General features: G+C 46.6%; 1 protein-coding gene across 2 annotated transcripts in view; it reads left to right on the plus strand.

Annotated features, from left to right (window-relative positions):
* Abca4 (ATP binding cassette subfamily A member 4) overlaps window positions 1-24,740 on the plus strand; it is a 137,261-nt gene that overhangs the window by 86,290 nt on the left and 26,231 nt on the right. For both annotated transcript variants that reach the window (XM_063281945.1, NM_001107721.1), the window contains exons 24-36: window positions 892-976; window positions 4,454-4,659; window positions 4,996-5,044; window positions 6,927-7,189; window positions 8,298-8,422; window positions 8,910-9,008; window positions 9,712-9,898; window positions 13,040-13,134; window positions 14,829-14,861; window positions 19,375-19,480; window positions 19,613-19,687; window positions 19,916-20,085; window positions 21,100-21,277. In XM_063281945.1, coding sequence (XP_063138015.1) covers window positions 892-976; window positions 4,454-4,659; window positions 4,996-5,044; window positions 6,927-7,189; window positions 8,298-8,422; window positions 8,910-9,008; window positions 9,712-9,898; window positions 13,040-13,134; window positions 14,829-14,861; window positions 19,375-19,480; window positions 19,613-19,687; window positions 19,916-20,085; window positions 21,100-21,277 — 1,671 coding nt within the window. The remainder of the gene's footprint in view (window positions 1-891; window positions 977-4,453; window positions 4,660-4,995; window positions 5,045-6,926; window positions 7,190-8,297; window positions 8,423-8,909; window positions 9,009-9,711; window positions 9,899-13,039; window positions 13,135-14,828; window positions 14,862-19,374; window positions 19,481-19,612; window positions 19,688-19,915; window positions 20,086-21,099; window positions 21,278-24,740) is intronic.

A 24,740-nucleotide genomic window follows, 5' to 3' on the forward strand; every position in this document is an offset into this window, starting at 1 on the left:
ATACCAGGGGAGCGCCTTGCCCTTTGAGGTTAGACAGCTCCCCCCCCCCCGGCACCCCCCCCCCCCCCGCCACTGGGGACCGAACCCAGGACCTTGTGCTTCCTAGGTAATCACTCTACCACTGAGCCAAATCCCCAACCCCAAGACAGCTTTATTTAAGCTGTTTCTCCTCCATCCAAACATTCACGCTCCCCAGTTAAACCTGAATTCCAGGAGTGGATGAAATCTAACGACAGATATCCTTGGAGACTAGAACCTAAAACTTGTGTGGGGGTGAGGACAACCACTGGGCCTGTCCTTAGAACCAGGGTTAGTCTCCTGTGTCAGCCCGAGCAAGTGATTTTATTCTGTGCTGTTGTTGTCTTTCCTCGAGTGGGAAATGAAGCAGATGACACTGGCTTCTGCTTCGTAGGGATGTGGTGGAGACCAATGAGATGGAGCCTTGTGTTTCCTGGGCTCCTTGAGAACAGGTATCCCGGGCATTCAGGCTGTCAGGAATGTTCTGGTGCAATGCTATTCATGCCTCCAGTGTAAATGGATACTGTGGGTTTTCCTGTCCTGGTGGGTTTTCACAGCCTGGTGTCCAGAGGGGTTGGGAGGGGAGCGGAATGTCTCTCCAAGTGCTACGTGACTAATGACAAGGCATGGGATGCTTTGAGGTTCTGCCTCTCTCTCTGCTGACTCACACTCCTTCTGGGATAAAAAGTCAAGCAAGCTCCACCCTCAAAATGCTCAGATGAATTGATAGATTAAACAGTGAAGAAAAAACAGTGTCATCCGCAGCTGCTGATGAGAGACAGACGGGGCGGTGGTGACAGCAATTGGCACGGTGAAGATGCTATCATTGACGTGATCTGTATCTCGTCAGCCCTTTCTGTCCATCTGTTGCAGGGGGCCTGCAGCTGTACATCAAAGGGTTTCTCTGCCAGGTGTCCAGCCCGAGTCGATGAGATAACGGAAGAACAAGTCTTGGATGGTAAGAGCCGGGCAGGTTGAACCTCAGCTCTGTTTCGGTGACCTTCTCACCACCCTGTGCTTTGAAGCCCAGGGTGGGAGCAGTTGCTCATCTTCCTCTGAGCCTGTCTCTCCTCCATTCCTGAAGTGATCTCAAAGTCGCTCAAACCTAAGTGCCCTCTCTTTAATGAGGAATCCAACCTTCGTTCACTCCTCACCCTTACCCATGTTAAGCCTTGGCTTTTACACTCCTCCTGTCTGAAACACTGTGGACACACCCCCTCCTCAAAGTGTGCCAAGGTACCCTCTGCCTGCCTCTCTCTCTCTCTCTCTCTCTCTCTCTCTCTCTCTCTCTCTCTCTCTCATTTTTATTTTGTGTGTATGACTGCTTGCATGTATGAAAGTGAGTTGTGCCTGCAGAAGCTAGAAGAGGGCATTGACTCCTCTGAAGCTACAGATACAGTTAGCTGTGAGCCATCGTGTGGGTGCCAGGAACTGAACCTGGGGCTCCTGTAAGAACAGTGAGTGCTCTTGACTGCTGAGACATCTCTCCACCCCTCATGTCTCTTACAGGAACGTATGGAGTATCTGAGTGTGTAGGTGTGAAGGATGCAGGAAAGGATACAGGGTGTCTTTAAGCAATGTCACACATTCCCCTCTTGCCACCCAAGTTCCCAGGGAGCCTCCCTGGAATTTAAGGGTAAAGAGACCTCACTGTCACCAGAGAGAGGCAGTAAATAAGCTCACCTGTCAGATCTGACCTCAGGGTCCCAAGAGCTCTTTCCACCCTCAACTCTCGCCCACCTCCATTCCTCAGATGCCTTTGCAAGGGGAATGCCGCAGGACCTAGGATCCCATGTAAAAGGAAAATGAAACTTAGGCACTGACTCAGCTTTATGAACAGAGGAAAAGTGTGTGCTTATCAAAGAAAGTTTCCTATTAACACATCTCCCCCTGTGCCAAGTATTGATGCACAGTCCTAGTGGGTGAGGGAAACTGGGAGAAAGTGCATTCGCACACAGCCTTAACCCCAGTAGGAGCAGAGTTAGGCAGATGTCTGTGAGTTCTAGGCTCTCCAAGTGACATAGTGAAACCCTGTCTCAAATAACAACAAAGGCCTGAGAGAAGGCCTGCAGGTCCCTCACCAGGATTTACTCTCCGTTCTCTGTGTAGTCAGTGCTGAACCGAAAAGGTTTCTTTAGTGCGGTGTCTCTGAATCTCCTGTCTTGCTCATCTTACTGAGTTATCGCCTATGTTAATTTTTCCTTGGAACCTTGGTCAAGACATTGGTGTTTTAATTACTTATTTAAAAATTGCCATCAAAACCAAGTTGGAATGTGTTTTTGACTGACATGATTTTTTTTTTAAAGTTTGGCTTTACTTCTGTGAAAGTTGTTTTTTGTTCTTGTTTTGGTTTGGTTTGGTTTTCGGTTTTTTGTATAGAAAGAACATGCTGCCAAGGTGAAAAGTACTATAGGTAGTTATGCCCTCAACTAGGAAGGATCCCTTCATCTCCAGTTACCTCCTCGGCTGGCTTTTCACTCACACACACCCACATACCACTCACACAGTCCCTGAATGACTCACACATAGACTGCTGGGCCAGATGGACACTTCTGAGAGGCCGACCCATAACTAAGGGACGGTTCCTGGGAATCCAGTGACTGGGTCCTACTTCCTTCCTAAGAGAACAATGAGTGTGACCCCTACAAGCTACTGGGGCAGAGCTATTTCCTCCAGTAAAGAACTCCCCGGTCCCAGTATGAGATCATCTAGGACTAAAGACAATCACATAGTTTGCAGGTGTGACACACAGGCCTTCCACAGCTCAACGGGCTCTCAATGGGGAGCTGTGAAATATTAACCAATTGAAAGACAGAGGAGACTCCCCTGGGTGATGCTGACTCTTACAGAAAACTGACCTGAATATCAAGGCTCACTGGGATTAGCATAACATAGACCTATAATCCCAGCAATCTGGAGGCTACTGCAAGAGGATTGTGAGTTCAAGGCCAGCCTCAGGGAAATAACCAATGCCACTCACCCCTGCTCCGTGTGCTATCCTCATCCCCTCCCGGGCTGGGGCTTCTCAACCCCCTGCAGTGGCTGATTATTGAGTCTCCTGTTTGAGAGGTCAGGTACAGACCAAGGGAAAATAGTTAAAGCAGGCTTGGGCAAGGTTTAGTAAGGAGACTTGCCTCCTCTTCTAGGCCTGGGTCTTGGCCTATAGCTTCAAAAGCAGACAAGGGAAAGAAAATGACTTTGACTTAACCCCTAAGCCTCCAGTGCATGAGAGGCAGAAGCAGTGCCAAGTTCACCTCCTGGGCTAATGGTCAGGGATACAGCAACAGCTAAGTGTCATTTTTGTACCACTGCTAGCACTGTGGGTACGTTACCCCCTCCTCCCCTCCATCCACATGAACAGTCTTGGAATGGACACAGCTGTTTTCCCCTTTCACAGATGAGGAACTGGAGGAGGACTCACCCAATTTAGTGTTCCTTGAGGCAATAGCACATCTGACTGAACTAGAGATTGGTCCTCCCTCAGGCTGCACCACCTGGATGGAGTATGTTTGTCATAGAGTCAACAAAGCTAAAAATAGAAATGGCAGGACACGGAGGGCCAAGGGTGTGGTTCACGCCTCTAATCCCAGCTTTGTCTCAACAAACAGATAAACAGAAACACACAAACACACACACACCCTCAAACACCACACACACACACACACACACACACACACACGCATTCACACACACTCACACACCACACATATGCACATGAAAGAGACAGACAGAGACAGAGAAACAGACAGAGACAGAGACATAGAGAAGGGGAGACTGAGGAGGAGAGGGAGGGACGAGAGGCAAGGGGGTGGTGGCTATCTGCCCCTTTCTCCAATGGGCTAGAGAAGGGAAGGGAAGGGAAGGGGAGGGGAGGGAAGGGAAGAGAAGGGAAGGGAAGGGAAAGGAAGAAGGGGAGGGGAAGGGAGGAGAGGGAAGGGGAGGGGAGAGGAGAGGAGAGATGAGGAGAGGAGAGGAGAGGGGAGGAGAGGGGAGGGGGAGGAGAGGGGAGGGGAGGAGAGGAGAGCAGAGGGGAGGGGAGGAGAGGGGAGGGGAGGGGAGAGGAGGAGAGGACAGGACAGGAGAAGAGAGGAGAGAAGAGAGAGAGATGAGGAGAGGAGGGGGGAGGAGAGGGGAGGGGAGAGGAGAGGAGAGGAGAGGAGAGGAGAGGGGAAGAGAGGAGAGAGAGAGATGAGGAGAGGAGGGGGGAGGGGAGGGGAGGGGAGGAGAGGAGAGGAGAAGGGAGGAGAGGGGAAGAGAGGAGAGAGAGATGAGGAGAGGAGGGGGGAAGGGAGGGGAGGGGAGAGGAGAGGAGAGGAGAGGAGAGGAGAGGAGAGGAGAGGAGAGGAGAGGAGAGGAGCTCCAGGAAGTCTTATAGTCTTCCAGATTGTAGAATAGGCTGAATCAGGTTGACATGAGTCTTTTTTTCCTGGCCTAGGGGATGTGAAGGAGCTGACAGATTTGGTGTACCACCATGTTCCAGAGGCAAAGCTGGTGGAATGCATTGGCCAAGAACTTATCTTCCTCCTCCCAAACAAGAATTTCAAGCAGAGAGCATATGCCAGCCTCTTCCGAGAGCTGGAGGAGACTCTGGCTGACCTGGGGCTCAGCAGCTTTGGAATTTCTGACACTCCCCTGGAAGAGGTGAGGCAGAGATGGCAGTCGGTTTCTGTCTAGCGCCAGAAAAGGCGGCTCTTGCAAAAGCCTAACACCAAAGCAAAACCTGACAAAAGTAAAAGCCATAACTCTCCAGCTCTCTCTTCAGCTGGCTTCCTCCTACCTTGGTCCACACGCACACGTATTTGCTGCAGTTGTGGTCATCATGTGCTCACACCTTCTCATTTATAGAAGACTGTGTTCTCAGATAGTTAGGATGGATTTCTTCCCATGGTGAAACAGTGCCCAGCACAGTGGAACTAGGTTTAGATTTCCCCGAAAGCATGAAAGCCTGAACCTAATTCTCTCTTCGTGTCTCAACAGATTTTCCTGAAGGTCACGGAGGATTCTGAATCAGGTTCTAAGTTTGTAGGTATGCATGGTGCCGGACTCAGTGGCTTGTCTCATTTTCCCAGACTCGATCTTAAAAAGTCTACAGAGCCCCAAGTAATGCATTTTTTGTTCTTGGTGCCTACCGGTGAGAGACCAAATTTGACTACATTCTGGAACATTCTGGATGGATCAGGATTCTTACCCATGTCAGACTGGTAGATTTCTCCCCCCAAAATTCACCTCCTACTCCCCTGGTCTCCTTTTTTCTGTCATGTCACCACAGTATCCCTCCTCTCTACCAGGCTTCTGATACAGTCTTGTCTGCATGAGTGATGGTCAGCAGAGAGCCCTTAGCGATAACAGTGACAGTTAATATAACCCAGATGCCAACTACAGTCTCCTGACCCTTTGTGATCAAGATAAAAACACTCTAAAACTCTCAGTCAGTAACCGATGGACTTTGAAATAGTGGGGACCAAAATTCCTGTGACTTCTGGCCTTTTCTCTATGTGTCAGCCTGGGCCTTTTGCTTGATTCCTTGTGGCCACGCAAAGCATTATGGGTGTTGTAGGGGATGGAAGTACAAGAAAGGTCACCCTGTCACCATAACACAAATCACTTCTGATAGAACAAGAGGCATGCACCCACTCTGCTAAAATAGGCCCCCTGGGCCCTCTCTCCTGCTCAGAGACAAACAGCCTCTGTGGCTGTCTTGGGTTGCTAGTCCCCTCCTCCTATCCAGTGTGGCACATTGTAATGTTTTCCTGTGTAGTGTTTCCTCCTATGGAATTCCTGCTACTCTTCCCACCTCCTAAGATAGTGTGGGTCTAAGCTAGCAAGCCTGTATCAGCCATGCCTAGAATTACCAACGTCCATATATACCAGCCCATACATGTTCCAGCTTAGGTCATGTGGTAGGCCTACTGAGGGAGACGGGGCAGGGTGGGTCCTCTGCAGACCGTAGGAGTAGCTTACTGTGGGGGTCAAAGAACTCTTTCAAGTTCTTTGCAGATGGCAGTTGAATTCGATCAACTCACCCAAAGACCAAGATTCACATTAATCAAGACAAGAAGGAAAACACATTAAGGTTTACCACAACCTGCACAGGTTTAAAACGTAGGGACTTTTTGCCTGCATAGTGTGCTCCTTTTTAATGATTATCCTGTCAGGACAGTAAGTCAGACCTTGAAGACTGATCAGTATGGACATAGAAGTGGATATTTCAAAGACAGTCGAGGAGTTTAGCCATAGAGTACAGTAGACCTGAGCATATTATTTGATATCTAAAAGACTTTGGGGGAAGGTACTTAGCCTCTTCATACCTTAGTTTTCCCACATGTAAAATGATAATAATAATAATAATAATAATAATAATAATAATAATAATAGTATCTACCCTTTAGAATCACTGAGAGAATTAAATAAATAAGGCATGCCAAGTCTTTGCACCGCATGTGATCTATGATCAAGACTCAGGAAGATTCCCATGGTAACAATCACAAGTCCTCTAAATTCAGGCTTTAATGCTTCTTTATACTTGACAAAGCACCTGATATCACTGTGTTACTTGATATCACAGTAATCTCGTGGGGCAGGGAGGACAGGAACCTGGTCCATCTGGAGAAAGCTGAGTGAGTTTGCTAAGATTGAACGAAGTATCTGAAGCCACACAGACTAATGGATCTTATTCTCCTAGCTATGACCCTCCTTTCCACACTCTCCCCACCTCCCACAGGACAGGTTGCCAAGCACAGATAGGCTAGCATGAGACCTTGCCTCAAACAAAAACAAAAAAGGTTATTAGCCTCCCTGTCCTGCTGTTTCTCTGAATAAAGGGGAACTGATAATTGGAAGGGAAAAACTGCACATGACAACATCTGTTATGTTTGTCTTTCTCTCATTATTGATCCGATATCCCTTAGGTGGCACACAGCAGAAGAGAGAGCATACTGGTCTTCGGCATCCTTGTTCGGCTCCCGTCGAGAAGCACAGGCAGCATGCCCAGGCCTCACATACCTGTTCCCCAGGACAAGTGGATCCTCCCAAGGGCCAGCCTTCCCCAGAGCCAGAGGACCCCGGTATCCCATTCAACACAGGTGCTCGGCTGATCCTTCAGCATGTGCAGGCACTGCTGGTCAAGCGATTCCATCATGCTGTCCGCAGCCGCAAGGATTTTGTGGCTCAGGTACTCTACTGTGACCGACTTGGACTCCACTCATTTCTCCCCCAGGGTGTGGGTGGGTGGGCGGGGGTGTCTATGGTACTGATCCTGCCTTTCCATCTCCTCAGGCATATTCGTGGGGTGGGTGGTGGGGAGGTCAGACACTTCCCAGTGTACTTTCCTGACTTTCTATCAGCTATACTTTTTCCTTGCCAAACCTCTGTTTCGATTCTGGGATTTGCAAATCTTCTCTGTAAGGATTGGGCCTCACTTAGAGTCAAATATAGGATGGTATTGCATTTTTCAATATTGTTTCTATTCATCATGAAAGGTAAAGTTATATGTTTCATTCATTTTTTATTAAAGATTTATTTATTTTATGTAAATGAGTACACTGTAGCTCTCTTCAGACACACCAGAAGAAGGCATCAGATAACACTGTAGATGGTTGCTGGGAATTGAACTTAGGACCTTTGGAAGAGCAGTCAATGCTCTTAACCACTGAGCCATCTCTCCAGCCCCCTCATTCATTTTTCTTATGACATAAAGATCAAGGCCATTGTCCTCTTTTAAAACAGGGTCTCATGTACCCCAGGCTGACCTCAAACTTGTTATCTAGCTAAGAACTTCTGATCCCTCTGCCTCTACCTCCTGAGTGTTGGGATTAAAGGCATGTGCCATTAAGCTCAGTTTTATGCAATGCTATAGACTGAATTCAGGACTTCGTGCATGCTGAGCAAACACTAGCTCAGCTATGTGTCTAGTCCTCCCTCTATGGTTTTTACTCAAAGAACTTTGGGTCGGAGAGAGGCAGGTAATGTGAATCATTCTTTAAACTTCCCTTTAGGCGCTGGCTGAGCATGGCATATATTCAGAGTCTTCTGTGAGTGCTGGAAGGAATATTATTTCTCCTTCTACATGTATTATGTCTTACATTTGCCTGTGATAATCCCCCAGAAGTCTCTTCTTTACTACCAGCAAACGAATATGAGGTGGAGGATAAATGCTTAAAAGAATGTTTGTGCTGCATGTGTGCACGGGTACATGTGCATGTTGTGCACTGGATGCCTTCCTGCATGTGTGTATCATCTCTTGTACTTCAGCCTGTGACGCCATGGCTACCCTCCTACAGATTGTTCTCCCTGCCACTTTTGTGTTCTTGGCTCTGATGCTTTCCATCATCGTGCCTCCGTTTGGTGAATTCCCAGCTTTGACCCTTCACCCCTGGATGTATGGGCATCAATTTACCTTCTTCAGGTGCGTGGTTCATCCCAGGAATCACCATTGTCCCCAGACATGTGATATTCCTGGACTGTATACCTGCTAGAAGGGTCCTGACCTCCCTACTTCCCTGGAATCTTCTCCAAGGCAGAAAGAGTCTTGGTGGTGTACTTAAAAGAGAAGCTAAATTTGGAAGCCACTGCTTAGCAGTGTGGTACCCAGTGGAAGACAGTGTGGTACACAGTGGAAGGAAAGCAGGTAAGGAAAAGAGATATGAAGCCCAGGAAAGGGGGTTGAAGCTCCATTTTTGTGAGGAATAGATGATCTGCCGTCTGACTTCTAGGTGTGTGTGGTAGGATACCTCACTTCCAGGAGATCCACAACCTTTCTAAGTCAGGATTCAGTGCCTTGCCAGCATGCCCGGCATCAAATACACATTCAGTAAATGTTTACGTGTTAGTGTACTTGTCCAGCCTATTCCAGTCTGACTAGCAGGTGAGCCGCTCTCTCTCTCTCTCTCTAGCATGGATGAACCCAACAATGAACACCTTGAAGTACTGGCAGATGTCCTTTTGAACAGGCCAGGTTTTGGCAACCGTTGTCTAAAGGAAGAGTGGCTTCCGTAAGTCCCGAGCCAACACCAACAGCTCCCCTGAGAGACCCCAAAGCCAGGCAGGGAGTGTTGGGAAAGACCCCTCAATCCTACCCTCTGGCATATGGGTCATGTCCATGTGTCTCATGCTAGGAAGCCTACATCCTTGACAGCTTTGTGTCTTAAGGTAGAAGTGTTCTAGTGTTTGACATTATTTGCCCCCACTCATTTGGAAAAAAACTCTAACCGTGGATGGAAGAAAATGGAGGGTATGATATTATATGATTGGACCATGAACAGCAGGAATTACTTCTGGGGCGGCTCTCAGCCATTGCTGTAACTGGAGAAGAGAGTTGTGGAAGGTAGTCGAAACCCACAGGATCCAGAGCTCGGCATATTGTGGCGCCTTCTCTCATCCAGTCTTCCCAGCGCTGTTGCTAAAGAACAGAATGGACACATTTCCGAGTCTCCTGTTATTTTTAGTCTCTCAATAGCAAGAGCTACTAGTTAGGAAAAAGAAAAGGTCCACAAGTTAGTCCTTGTCCATGCTCTGTCAGAGTGACCCCAGTTCAGATTGTCCTTAAGCTGACTCTAATCCCCAGTGGGGAAATTCCTGACAGAAGGAAGAGAAAGGCAGAGAAAGAGGTAGTCGTCAACTGTTCCTTTTTCCCCTGTGGGGAGGAGGGATGAAGCGGTGGCATTGGTTATGAGATGTTTTCTCATTTTCCATGAGGGAGTACCCCTGCGGCAACGCAACCTCCTGGAAGACGCCTTCCGTGTCCCCAAACATCACCCACCTGTTCCAGAAGCAGAAATGGACAGCAGCCCACCCTTCGCCCGCCTGCAAGTGCAGCACCAGAGAGAAGCTCATCATGCTCCCCGAATGCCCCGAGGGTGCTGGGGGGCTCCCACCCCCACAGGTGCCTGCACCGTTTTAACTGCATACTGTCCCTGTGCTTCCACTGATTTCGAATTATTTCCCACGGTTGATCATTTAGATTTAAATATTTCTCCATTTTGAGTTAATATGATGTATATCAAGTGTTTAAAATGTTTACATCTGCCAATTGATGAGACCAAGGTGAAAGCGACTTGGCCTACTGACTCTTGGCTTGGGGGGTGGGGAGAAATAGTTACGTATTGATCAGAAGCTTTCATTAAGCTTATTTGGGGGAGCCTGGTGGTGGACTGTCTAACACGATTAGGCCCTGAGGTTTGATATTCATCACCAAAAGGGAAGCAGGTGTGTCAGTCTGTGTGCCAGATGCTATCTGTGGAGATCTGCAGGGCTCTGGCCTGGCTGGAGTGGCCAAGGAGTTGTGCTCTCCGAAGAGGTGAGGGGAGGTGTGAGGGGGAGGGGGGCAGGAAGGGTGGGAAATAAGCTATGTGCCTATGGACTGTGTATGTCACACACATGAACGCACACAGCCAGCAGCTTATCTTCTTGCAAGAGTGGCATTGATTGTACTCTGAGCAGTGATTTCTGTAGACAAATCCCCATGGAGGTTTTAGAGGGTGCCTTCAAGGGCAGGAGAGCCTTGCTTTTTCTCCAATTGGTAACAACCTCTCTGGTGAATTTCCTGGTACAGAGCCTGCCTTGGATGGTTTCTCTCATTATCTATGAGTGGATGATTCCCAAAGAGTCCGAGTGTTATAGGAGAAGGGATCAGGCATGAGGGTTAGGAAGGCATGGTCTGTTTCTTAGCCTCCGAGCCTTCTTCATTTTCTCTCCTGGTGTTGAGAAGAGCAACTCAATTGGTAGCATTATCATAAGGACTTAAAGAAATAGTGTGAGTAATGAATTAAATTAGGGCTAGAGGCAGCTCAAGCAATGGCAACCCTAACCTAACTGTGGCTAAAACAGGATACAGGTTGCCCGTGTAAAAGTTAACGTGGGTGGCTAGGAAATTCTTTTCTGTTGTCCCTCTGAGCCCACAGGCCTCCAGCTCTTCAGGCAGAGTGTTGGGAATGATCTTGTTAGGCAGTAGAGTAGACAGGATGAAGAAAAAGACACAGCAGGTGGTTTAAGTGTGTGCAAGGAAGACTTCCAGAAGCGACTGCATAGCCCTTCCACTTAGCTGTCATGGACAGTGCCCAGCATCAACAGAGACTGGGGGCTACCACCTTAATTCTGTGCCTATGGGGGAAGCCACAACAGTCACAGGAAGAAGACATAACGAGACAACTAAATTTACCGTAGCACATATCACAGCTGGCTCGTAAGGGGTCCTGTGTCAGTCTTGTTCTTTATAATGCTCGGGCACTAGATTGTCCCTTTGGGTGACATCTACATTGCCACTACATTGCCACATTGCAGGTGTCCCTGACTCCCTAAATCTGGGCAGGGAAAAGAAAACATCAGACCAGATATACAGGAATTCACTTCCTAAATAAATGCTAGCCTCACAGCTGCCTGTCTCACTTAGAAACTTACCTCCAGAGCACCACTGGCCCCATGGTCCTTAGGGAGATGCTCGAAGGCCTAGAAGAGACAGAGCAAGTCTGCAGGTGTACTTCACCCCTCCCCTCCTTCTTCATTAGCGGTCACGTCTCCTGAGCAAAACTGAATGTCACATCTCTCTATAAACCCTCGCTCCTGTACACAGAAGTACATGCACATGCATATGCACATATGTACACATAGATATACATGTGCTCACATCCACTCACCCTCATTTAGCACCTGCCCGTTTAGCCAGGAAGAAGAGCAGAAGGAAAGCACAGCAGATAGAAAGGGTCGGGGCTGCAGATGTCACTCTCTGGAACGTCCCTTCCTGCTCCGACATTCCTTCAGCAGGGGCTTGATATGGATGTGCCCCACCCCTGACTTCTACTCTACACAGAGATAAAGCAGGAATGTTGTGCTGGACAGATGTCTCAGAAAACAGTTCCTCACGAACGCTCTTAGGCATCTGCAGTTGTTGCAGCCGGCTACCATGGTTGCTTGGTTAGGTACTGCGGTCAATTTGAGGAACAGGTAATAGACGGCTATACAGACAGATGCAGGACCTGATCTTAGCCCAGCCACACACAGGTTGGCCCACTTTTCATAGCCTCTCTTTCTCCTTTGTAAAAGCAACAAGGGTGGGATCACACATCAGATCATCTACTGAAGTCCCTGGCACACTGAAGCCATTCGGGGGCTGCTACTTGACCTAGCTGAGGAGGAGTACCATGAAGAATGTGAGGTATCACCAGGGGAAGGGGAGTGCTCTAGGAAACAAGAAAAATAACTTCGTTTGGATGGTGGTTTAACATCACCTAGGAACCTGTCAGCCACTTCTGTTAGGTAATCTAGACAGAATGGATGCTTTTGCCCAAGGTCCTGGAGTGACCTAAGCCATCAACTAACCCAACTCAACACTGTGTGACATTGCCATCTGGTGGCCAAAATCTTTTGAATTTTCCTCGAATCTCTTGATTACCTTCCACTCCTAGATTTTGGAAGCGAGTTGTAAAATATAAAGTGTTATTCAAATAATTCCATTTGCATTGTAGATATAGTATTTGATATCTGCACGCTGGGTATTGGGGTGTGAAAGCTGACAAGTGAGAGGAGGCCTCCGCCTTCACAGAGATGACTTCATACCTGGGACAGTGTCAGGGAAGTGAATTGATTCAGGCAAAGAGATGTTTCACGAGCAATGAGTGCTGGGCAGGTGCACTAGATGACGTATGTTTTTATCTTTACAACTCAGTCTGAGAGTGGGGGCAGAGCATAATGTGGAAGTTCCAGGGTGGAGTCTTTGGAAGCAGTATGGAAGGTTCTGGAAAGGTCAAGGCAAGGTCTAGGTGGTGGCTGAGATTGGGGTAACAGGATTGGAATGGAAGAGACAAAGGTGTTGGGGATTTTGCATTTAAGTTCTCTGGCAATGGATGGATTGAGAGAAGGGGGTGGGGATCAACGGTGACCCCCACGTCACTGATGCAGGAGCTGGAAACCTCTCAGAGCTGCTGTTAGTGTTTCTCACATCTGAGTCCATAATACTTTTTGGAGAACAGCAGTTTCACAAACTCTAAGGTCTCAATCCCCAGATCTTGACCCTGTCTCTTTGCCCCAGAGGATACAGCGCAGCACAGAAGTCCTACAAGACCTCACGAACAGGAACATCTCTGACTACTTGGTAAAAACGTATCCTGCTCTCATACGAAGCAGGTAGGTGACCCAGTCACACCTGTAATCTTGGCTGCCAAGACAACATCAACCATGCCAGAGTCAGTTTCCTACTGTTGACTTGAGGGTGGCAGTTGAGTGTGATGGTCTCACAGCAGAAGAAATAACCGAGGTGTGTACCCACAAGGGGCAACTCAAGGCTAATTGTTTCATTTCTTTCTCTGTTTAAGATAAGATAAGTAGCCAAAGTTTATCCCAGGCACTGTTGCAGGTGTCATACACACACACACACACACACACACACACACACACACACACACACACACACAAATGTGTTCAATAAGGAAATCTTATATCTTATGGAGTTAAGAAAGATAAAGTTTGTAGGGGGTGAGGAGAGGAGGAGGGAAGTTGAGGAATAAACGTGGAGGAAGAGGGCTGGAGAGATGGCTCAGCATTAAGGGCAGTGGCTGCTCTTCCAGAGGACCAGGGTTCAATTCCCAGCAACTACGTGGTGACTCACAACTGTTTGTAATTCCAGTTCCAGAAGATCTGCCCACCCCTCCCCCCACACACAGACATACAAGCAGGTGAAGCACCAATGCACATTAAAAAAAGAAAGTCTTTAAGAAAAGTGGAGGAAGAAAGAAAGAGAGACCAAGGGAAAGACAAGGAACCGTGTCTGGGCCCCTGCCAGGTCAGGCACTAGCTGGGGACAGCGGTTGTCACCCTCATTATTGCCTGTCACCGCCACCCTTGAACACATCCACAGGCACTTTGTTATCTAGAACTCTCAGCTCTGCAGCTGCTCTTATCAAGCCCAGCCCAGGCTGGAAGGCCATCAGCAGCCCCTGTCACAACAGGCCAGTTAACAAAAGCCTCCCGCCAGAGAGGTCCTTAAGGAAGCATGGTCTAGTCTCCACATGGTCTATGGTTCTCAAATGAAGCATACTGTCTAACAGCAAGAGTACTTACAGGTGCCATCCATACTTCTCCTTCTGCATAGGTGACAGATAGATCTAAAGGGCTGGAGAGCATAGCAGACGGTACAAGCAGCTGCCAGGAGGGCGGGGCCCAGCCAGAATTGAGCAGCAGAAAAGAGCACCCAAAAACCAAAGCGGAGGGCGAGTTTATCCATGAACTCAATAAACAGCAGCCACTCCAAGCCTGGTTCCGTAGCAAACTCGCATTATGGAAATTCTGATGTTTTACTCAGTGATGGCTGGACGGTGGCAGTCCAGGGCCAGCTCAGACTCCAGCGACTAGATTTTCTTATCCCATTATCTTACCTCCAAATGTCCAAAAGTCAGGGTCTTGACTGAATGCAAAGGAGTTAAGTTAGAACTCCTCCCTGGGATGCCAATGACTATTAGAATTTCTGTACACTCTAAAGGAGGAAGGGCTTCAGGCTTTACTCCACAGTGGCATGGTAGTTGGCCATGTTTTCTAGGTCCAGACTGGGTTCACTGGTCCAGCACGAGGCCTGACTAAAGGACTAGTCAGAAAGTTCAGTATGCAAAAGGCAACTGGGAGAGCCAGGGTTGGAGCATAACCATCCTCTGTCTGTGAGGGGTTCGCCTGGGGCTTCGGGCACGCCAGCTCCCACACCACTTTGCTTAGATATCAGGAAATGTGGGAACATTCTGAGGACTGAGGTACCCCGATGACTAGAGCGAAAGTGTAATGCTAATGCTATTCTCACGGTAGTTCTTACATGATTTTATTTTGACTTTCAGCTTAAAGAGCAAATTCTGGGTCAATGAACAGAGGTAAGAAACTATTTGGGGATGTTGAAATAGTTAATTTCTAGATGTGACTGCAAGATCATTAAATCAGTTGATGCTGGGGGTGGGGGTGTTGGGATAATATGGTTTTACGAACTATGCAGCAATCTCATTGTTTTTTTAGAGTTAAACATGTCAGGGCAGCGCTGACTAAGGCTGACAGATCAGCCATTTAGGGGGACCTGGGGAGCTCAGTTCAGTAGGTGGCACTCTTTCCTCAGAGTCAGTTTTACAGTGCCGACCTGAAAGGATTTCAAAACGCTGTGTTATGAGAGGCCCTGCCGGGTTTGGGGATTTAGCTCAGCGGTAGAGCGCTTGCCTAGCAGCGCACCCCAGCTCCGGAAAAAAAAAAGAAAAAAGAAAAAAGAAAAAAGAAAAAAAAGAGACAGACACCAAAAACTTACAGTCCTGAAACTCACCATATAGATCAAGCTGGCCTTGAACTCACAGAGATCCACCTGTCTCTGCCTCTCAAGTGCTGGGATTAAAATCATGCACCACCATGCCTGGCCAAAACAAAACACCTTAATTTTTTATGAGAAATTAAATTTTAAAGGATCTGACCCAGCTCTAGAATGTACCCTGTTCTTCATGCATTCTGGAGGCATGAGTGATTTCAGAGGTTCAGAGAATCTTCCAGATGTGCTCCAGAAATGAGCTATCTCCTAGCCTTTCTCAAGAGCTGGCCTCTAGAAGGAGGCCTTCTGCATCTGGTTTCTGCTTTTGCAAAGCAATCCAGAGAGTCAGTGTGACTCATTAAAGTGCCAGTGGAGTTCCTCACAGAACTCAAGAAATGAGGACAGTGCAAGGCTAGTACTGTCTGTTTTGTCTGGATAGCATCAAGACCACAAAAGTAAAATCCTGTTTTCAGAAATGTCCCCTACAGGGAACTGAAAATTGAGAGATAACAAATCAGAAAGTGGAGACAAAAGAACAGTTCAAGACCCTGAGAAATTATAACTTGTGTCTTGCTTTATCAGTCACTTGGGACTTAGAGTGGGCGGGGCTTAGTTACTAGTGGGTGGGACTTGGTGTTAGTGTGGGACTTCGAGTGTGTGGGACTTAATTTTGTCTGTTGAAGAACTTGGTTTCCTCCTGCATCAGAGAGTTATAGGCCAATCATTAACAAAACAAACAAACAAATAAATTCAGACTGATGTTTTCATCTTTCTGACAGCCATAGGAAGATAGCCACAAAGATGGGAGACCCAAGTTAAGAAAGACAAGAGTTCACAGGTGGTGGTGGCACATACCTTTAGTCCCAGCACCTGGGAGACAGAGGCAGGCAGATTTCTGTGAGTTCAAGACCAGCCTGCTTTACAGAGTGAGTTTCAGGAGCCAGAGCTACATAGAGAAACCCTGCCCCAATGCCCCCTCAAGAAAGAAAGAGAGAGAGAGAGAGAGAGAGAGAGAGAGAGAGAGAGAGAGAGAGAGAGAGAGAAAGACAAAAGTTGAGGCAGAAGAGAGTTGGGCTGTCTAAACCAGGTATGGGACTAAGGGAGACAGAGAGAACAGAATGGTGGTGTTGTATGGTGCCAGAAGTGTCTGCAAAGGGCAGAGGAGACACTAAAGAGAGATTGTATGTCAGGCCCACAATAAAGACAAGGAAGACATCAAAAAGGGCTAACCCAGTGAAAACGAGCAGGAATTAGCTAGATGTTTATAAAAGGGAAGAGTACCTTAAGAAAAGCCAACAGGCTGCCACAGCAAAGAGACTTGGAGATGGCCTGACACATGTAGTTTGACACAGATAAGACATGACTTTAAGGGAAAGTATGAAGAAGACGGAGTTATGACAAGATAAAGGTCCAGACACCATCTTGGCGTAGAAGTGGGAAATAATTAAAAACCAGTTTAAGCTGGGTGGTCATGGCATGCACCTTTAATCCCAGCACTCAGGAGGCAGAAGCAGGTAGATCTCTGTGAGTTTGAGGCCAGCCTGGTCTATGGAGTGAGTTCCAGGACAGCCAGGGCTGCTACACAAAGAAACCTTGTCTCAAAAAAAAAAAAAAAAAAAAAACAAAATAAAACAAATGAACACCAGCTTAAATCTGGATACAGTGGCCTTTATTTCTAGTTCCAGTAACTGGGAAGCCAAGACAAGAGAGTTGCTTGAGTACACAGTACAAGGCTAACTTGAGTAAAATAGCAAGACAGTCTCAAAATGTGAATTTGGGTCAACAGAACGGATATCAATAAAAATGCTGCTATTACTTAAAGCAATTTACAGATTCAACACAATCTCCATCAACATGCCAATGACCCCCATCGACATCCTGATTTTTGGGGCTTCAGGAGTTGCCCCACAAACTGTAGGAACACTAGTTTCCATCAGGCAGGGATGGTTTATTGAACCCAAAGACTGATGGACCAGGGGAACGGTTCAGGCTGGAGAGCTGAAAGCTGCCTGCTGGACATTTCTCAGGACCAATTTACAAAGGCTAAAACTGCAGAAACCACAGTGAGCTCATATGCAGATACAGAGAGGCTGTAGGCTGGTTGGTCCTTTTTTTTTTTCACATTTCCTTAGTAATTTAGAGGTAACAGTTCGAGCTGACCCCTATCTTGCTTGGTCCTGAGTGCAGGCTGCAGCTGGTGAGGGTTTTTTTTTGTTTTTTTGTTTTTTAATTTATTTATTTATTTTGTATATGAGAACACTGTAGCTATCTTCAGACACACCAGAAGAGGGCATCGGACCCCATTACAGATGGCTGTCAGCCACCATGTGGTTGCTGGGATTTGAACTCAGGACCTCTGGAAGAGCAGTCAGTGCTCTTAACCACTGAGCCATCTCTTCAGCCCGCTGGTGAGGTTTTTAAGATTAGCAAACCTTATAATGTATAGAATATAGCAGAGAATGTGGTCAGCATGACCCTGCTTGGAGTCCAGTTATTTTTCTGTGCCAGTGACCGGCAGGCAGATTACAGCACTGATTGGCGATAGCTGGCAGGCATGGAACAAAATGGTTAGAGCAGTGTTAGTGGGCGGGCCTCAACGCGGATAGTCTCCAGCAGCGTGCCAAAGATGACCTTCTTCACAAGAATTGGAAAACGCTGGTGTGATGGCTCAGAAGGTTAAGGCCCTTGATACTAAGCCTGATGACCCAAGTTCAACCCCCTGGATCCAGATTATAAAACAGGGAACTGACTCTTGCCAGTTGTCTCCTGACCTCCACATAAAGAAATAGAGAAACGACCCAAGACACACATAGACTCACAAAATGATGCCGAGTAGCTAGAACAACCATGTACAAAATGGGCAACGCTGATGATAGCACATACCTGGCTTCAGACTTCAGAGCATGGCATGCTGGCTCAGGTGTGTGTATATGCATGTATACTTGTACACGTAATGATTAGTAGAAAAGAGGCCATGGCTTCGAGAGTGAGGAGGGGCTTATGGGAGGTTTTTGGAGAGAGGAAATGGAAGAAGGAAATTGTGTCATTATACTATAATCCCCCAAATAAAAGAAATTAAAAAAAAAAAACCACGTTGACCAACTGGGGTGAAATAGAGGACTTACCAATAAACCCACACAGTTACAGCGACTTGGTTCTTGACAATGGTGCCTACAAGTATACTGGAAAAAAGATTCCCTCTTTAATAGATGGTGCTGGGAGACCTAGTTATCCCCAGGCAGACAGCTGAAACCAGATCCTCCTTTCTCACTCTGTACAAAATTTAATTCAAAATGGTAACTTAATTCATGTTAAAGAATAGTTAGCACGTGTAGAAATATGTCTTAAGGTAAGTCCTGAAACTTTACAACTACTAAACGGAAAGTACTTTGAGATATAAGCACAGGCAAAGAGGTTCTCGCACCTCAAGAAAGAAGGTTTCTCTGCAACAAAGAAAATGGCTACCACAGGGAAGATATACCCTTTCCAGCATGGAAGAAAATCTTTACCAGTGATTCATTCAACAAGGGACTAATACCCATAATATATAAAGAACCCATTAAATTAAATAGCAAGAGAACAAATAAACTAATAAATGAATAAATAAAATGAACAGACCCTTCTTAAGAGAAATACAAGTGGCTTAATAAATGCATGAAAGATGGGCAACATCCTTAGCTCCCAGAAGTCCCATCTCTCCCCCGTCGGAGGCTACCATGAAGAAGACAGATGACTACTAACGCTGTTGAGGATATAGAGGGAAGAGGAACCCTTATACATCTGTGGGGATGTACATCCAGCCACTGTGGAAATCAGTACAGAGATTCCTCCAAAGACAAAGAGTAGAACCAGGTTCAACCTATACCACTCCTGACATATTTCCAAAGGAACATATGTTAGCAACAGATGCATGCACACCCAGGTTTACTGCAGCCCTGGAGAACTATTGGGAGAATAGAGTGGGACAATGTTGTTTGATAACCAGGCAATCCCCACATCCACATCCCCTATGGAAGCTGAGATGATGCTTACTGGGCATGAGCACCATGGCGTTTGCAGCGTTGACAATGTTGACAGCTGGCTCTCTCACTGCCTTGTAGGTATGGAGGAATTTCCATTGGAGGGAAGCTCCCTGACATCCCCATCAGCGGGGAAGCACTTGTGGGCTTCTTAAGTGACCTGGGCCAGATGATGAATGTGAGCGGGGTATGTAAAGACTTTTGGGATGAATTTTTGACTTGTTTAAATGGTAAGAGGTGGAAATTATCTTAAATACTACAGAAGAAGGGAAGGAGGAAAAAAGACCCAAACCATTTCTTGTTTGTTGCATTGTTCAAGGGTCCTGTCACCAGAGAGTCTTCCAGAGAGATGTTAGATTTCCTCAAACACCTCGAAACCAAAGACAACATTAAGGTACCTGACCTGAAGCTAAAAATTCCCATGAGCTCATTATTTGACTGTTTTGCATCCTGTGTAGTTAAATTCCATGCCACCTGCTGAAGGGCAGAATGCTTGCTTGCCAGGTCCTTCCTCCCCCTCATGCGAGTTCATTTTGCCGCTGGTAACATTCCCTTTAAACAGCCTGTTGGTGGCCCTTTCAGATGCCTGCATCCATCCAATCAACCTGTCTCTGCCCGCCAGGTGTGGTTTAACAACAAGGGCTGGCATGCCCTGGTCAGCTTCCTGAACGTGGCTCACAACGCCATCTTGCGGGCCAGCCTGCCCAAGGACAGGGACCCGGAAGAATATGGAATCACCGTTATCAGCCAGCCTCTGAACCTGACCAAGGAGCAGCTCTCAGAGATCACAGTGTGAGCCGCTCTCAGCATCTTTCCCGACTTCTCTCTCTCTGGAAACCAAAGGGCGGTTTTCTTTGTCTCCTCAGCGCTGTGAGGTGCAGAGCTGGGTGGTAATGTTTAACTGGGTTCGTATGAATGTACCGGTTTCAAATGCTTCCTGTACCAAATTGCTTGGCTGTTCTTTCCCCTCTCCATTTATTTGGAAAGTAAACTTACACTTTATGGCCCTTCATTTTGAACCTTTGATAACAAGTTCCTTCTGAATTACACTGGGAGCCTCCCTCCCAGCACACAAAGAACATGCCAGGACCTGAAGGGTTCAATGAGGCTCCTTTATGACCCTGGTATAGTTCTAGATTCTGGTAATTTCCCTCAAATAGCCATACTTGGGGGGTCTTTGCTTTCCTCAAGATTGAGCGTGTATGTCTCAGCTTCAGGCAGGGAGAATGTTGATCTTGGCTGTGTTAAACCATTTACTCTATTTGAGGCATAAGGAGGAGGCCCTAGAAGAAGCATTTTGAAAGGACAAACTTCTGGGAAGCTGTCGGAACCTCCTGGGGTTCAGGCAGGATTTAGTGTCTACCTACTCCCAAGCCTTCTGTATGGTTCCAGAGACCAGTCTTATATAACTAGCCTCACATCCCTTGAGATTCATGTGATCGTTCCCCTGGACATGTGATTTCATAAAACATAAGCCTGTCTGTGCCTGCAGGAAACTCGAGAGTCTGTAGAAAAACACAGAGCTAAGAAGAACTCAGAATTGCCACAGATGTTCATTTATGTCTTCCACAATATATAAGTAGAAATGTAATGAAAAGAAAGATTATCTAGAATATACTCATGAATCCAAAAAGCAACCCACAAAACTATGAACTTAACCTTGACTAAGGCGGTTCTGGGGGATGATAAGCTTCAAGCTAGGGACACCGGTTTAAGGACACAGTGCGGTGTTGGATAAGTACTACCAGAGCCTGATGCAAACCTTCTCTGAGTTTCTGACCCTCCCTATCTCTGGTCCTGCTGCAGGCTGACTACTTCCATCGATGCCGTGGTTGCCATATGTGTGATTTTCGCCATGTCCTTCGTTCCAGCCAGCTTTGTCCTCTACCTGATCCAGGAGAGAGTGACGAAAGCCAAACATTTGCAGTTTATCAGTGGTGTGAGCCCCACCACCTACTGGATGACCAACTTCCTCTGGGACATTGTGAGTGCCAGGCCTTCCCCAATTTCCAAAGGCCCAGAGCAGGACTGAGCAGGGAGGGATTTCGAGTTGCCTGGGCTGCTGGGGCAATGGTCTTGTGGCTGCTATCTCTTGACATCTTAAAAAGCCAACTGGGAGGGTTGGGGATTTAGCTCAGTGGTAGAACACTTGCCTAGCAAGCGCAAGGCCCTGGGTTCAGTCCCCAGCTCCGGAAAAAAGAAAAAAGAAAAAAATGTAAAAAGTCAACTGGGAACCAACCCTTGAGAAGACCACTGAACACAGTAATAGCCACTGAACAGATCTTCCTGCCAGTAGCATGGGTCTGAGCAGGTAATACTGAATATCCAACATTCCCTTCCTAGGTCCTGTCTCAACCTCTACCCCCATCCCAAAAGGGAAGGTATCACAAGGACTCCCTTGTGATAGGGTCACCAGGTAAATATAGGCTAACCACCAGCTCTGAATCTCAGGATAAACAATGAGCAACTCATTGTGTAAATATTGAGTATACCCCCACTTCAACAATTACATTAGTAATTGATTTGTATAGATATGGTAGCATATCTACACTAAAAGGTACTGGTTGTTTATCAGAAATTCAAATTTAATTGGCTATTCCATATTTTAATTTGCTGAATCTGGGAACACTACTCAGAAACCTTATTTTACTTCTTCAGAGTAACCAGGCTTTTCAGTTACAGTAACAAAATGGCATAGTCTTTCTGGGGTGAAATGGCTCAGCAGGTAAAGGTGCTTTGCAACGCAAACCTTATGACCTGAGTTCAATCCATGGAACCCGTGTAAAGGCAGAGAAGTGCTCCAAAAAAGTGTCCCGTGCCTCTGCACACATATGTGTTTGTGGTGTGTGTTAGCCATCTGTCTTAGTCAGGGTTTCTATTCCTGCACAAACATCATGACCAAGAAACAAGTTGGGAGGAAAGGGTTTATTCAGCTTACACTTCCACATTGCTGTTCATCACCAAAGGAAGTCAGGACTGGAACTCACACAGGGCAGGAAGCAGGAGCTGATGCAGAGGCCATGGAGGGATGTTACTCACTGGCTTGTCCCCTGGCTTGCTCAGCTTGCTCTCTTATAGAACCCAGGACCACCAGCCCAGGGACAGCACCACCCACAATGGGCTGGTTCCTCCCACCTAGATCACTGGTTGAGAAAATGTCTTACAGCTGGATCTCATGGAGGCATATCCTCAAGGGAGGCTCCTTTCTCTGTGATAACTTCAGCTTGTGTCAAGTTGACACACAAAACTAGCCAGTACACCATCCATCCATAACATGCACATATATTCACACAACAATTGGGTTTTTTTTAATTGGGTTTTTTTTATATTTTTTTATTTTATGTATAAGAGAACACTGTAGCTGACTTAGACATACCAGAAGAGGGCATCGGATCTCATTATAGATTGGTGTGAGCCACCATGTGGTTGCTGGGATTTGAACTCAGGACCTCTGGAAGAGCAGTCAGTGTTCTCAACTGCTGAGCCATCTCTCTAGCCCAACAATTGTTTTAAGTGACCACATCTTCACTGTTATCACATCAGCAACCGTGTTAGGGAAAATTAAGAAAAGGAAATAATCAGATCAAGAGCAGGCAACAATCAAGTTTGGTGGGGCCAGAGAGAGATTAAAATGCTGTATGCGTTATTACAGACTGCAGGATCAAACGGAACTGTTAAGAGTGTAGTTATCATTGTGACACCAATCCATCTTTTCTTGTTGTCCTGAATAACAAGATCTTTGAGTCTTTTTGTTTTGTCTAATTTTGAAACAAGGATCTCACTTCTGCAACCCTAGCTAGCTTGGAACTCAATATGTAGACCAGGTTGCAAAGTCTCAGAGATCCACCTGCCTCTGCCACTCAAGTTCTGGGGTGAAAGGCGTGTGTTACCCTATCAGGAATCTTGGTTTTATCTCAACATTACAAAAACTACACATTGGCTCATGGAGACCAGCACCAGTGGTCCTCTCCCTGTGGGTTTTGCTAATGATGTTGACTCTAAAGGCCCTTGATGGCATGATTCCTTTGACCTCACTTACCTTACTAGGTAGCCATCACTTAAAAATTCAAAACTGGAAAACTTTACTAGCAGCTGGATTGCTTCTCTTTTCTTCTGCCTGCATGAAAGGACACCCCCTGGTGCATGGGGATCTCAAGAGCTATAAGCTTCTCTTTGGACTGTGATTTTTTTTAATACTTATTTTATTTATTATATATAAGTATACTGTAGATGTCTTCAGACACGCAAGAAGAGGGCATCAGATCTCATTACAGATGGTTGTGAGCCACCATGTGGTTGCTGGGATTTGAACTCAGTACCTCTGGAAGATCAGTCAGTGCTCTTAACCACTGAGCCACCTCTCCAGCCCTGGACTGTGATTTGAACGGGAAAGAAGTTGGGCTCATCTACCTTAAAAAGCTAACTGTTAAAAGTGTTGACTATTTTACTATTTTTAAATGTATTTTATTTTTATTTTATGTGTGTTTAGGTCTTTGAGGGTTTGCCTATGTGTATGCGTGTACCACATGCATGCCTGGTGCATTCTTGAAGCCCAAAAGAGAGCATCAGATCCCCTGAAGCTGGAGTTACAGTCAGTCGTTAACTGCTATATAGGCACTGTGGATCCAACATGGATCTTTTGCAAGAACAGCAAGTGCTCTCTACTATTGAGCTATTTTTTCAGCCCTGTTTTCACCATTTTAAAGGTGAGGTATATAACTTACACTTGGGACTAGCCTATGTATGTATCTATGGACACACAGAGAGATCTGGGAGCCTGTAGGAAGGCATGGCTATAAGCAACGGGTGGACATCTTAGGTAGAAGTGGCACTGGCAGAGTAGTCAGCAGGCTATTTTTTCAAGGATCATAAGGTGTTGGCTACAGTATCGGCAGGCTTTCTGCCACCCTCAAGATTTATAGCTGGCTGTGACAGGGTCATTGTAACAGCCAAGCTCTGTGGTCTAGAGTGAAGGTGCTCATTACTCATTAGTCAGCGGCAAGGAGAAGACACTGCACTCTGGGAGTCATTGTTGAACTACATTCAGCACACCTGTGTCCCTGTAAATTCCTGTCTTGTATGTGTCATCTGTTGAAACGGTGTAATCCCACAGATGTGGCAAGTACAGTTTGAAGCCTGATGAGTTAGCTGAAAGTATCTTCCTTCCCTCTTCCTTCCTTCCTTCTTTCCTTTCTTCCTCCCTTCTTTCCTTTTTTAAGAAGGAATTTACTGACTCTTTGTTCTAATGCTTCTTGGCATCTGCTGTCAGTCCTGTCCAGATCTCTCCATCCCTGAGGTATCACCTTGTCCTCAGTCCTTTTCCATGATTTTCAGCCCCTCTAAGGGCTTGGAAGACACATTCTTAGAGCCTCTGCTGAAGTGGCTGGGCCTGACACCATGTCTATGACATCCTTTGGAGATCTTGGTCAAGGAGCCAGCTTCAGTAT

The sequence above is a fragment of the Rattus norvegicus genome, chromosome 2 (assembly GCF_036323735.1).
Source record: "Rattus norvegicus strain BN/NHsdMcwi chromosome 2, GRCr8, whole genome shotgun sequence".
NCBI lineage: Eukaryota > Metazoa > Chordata > Mammalia > Rodentia > Muridae > Rattus > Rattus norvegicus.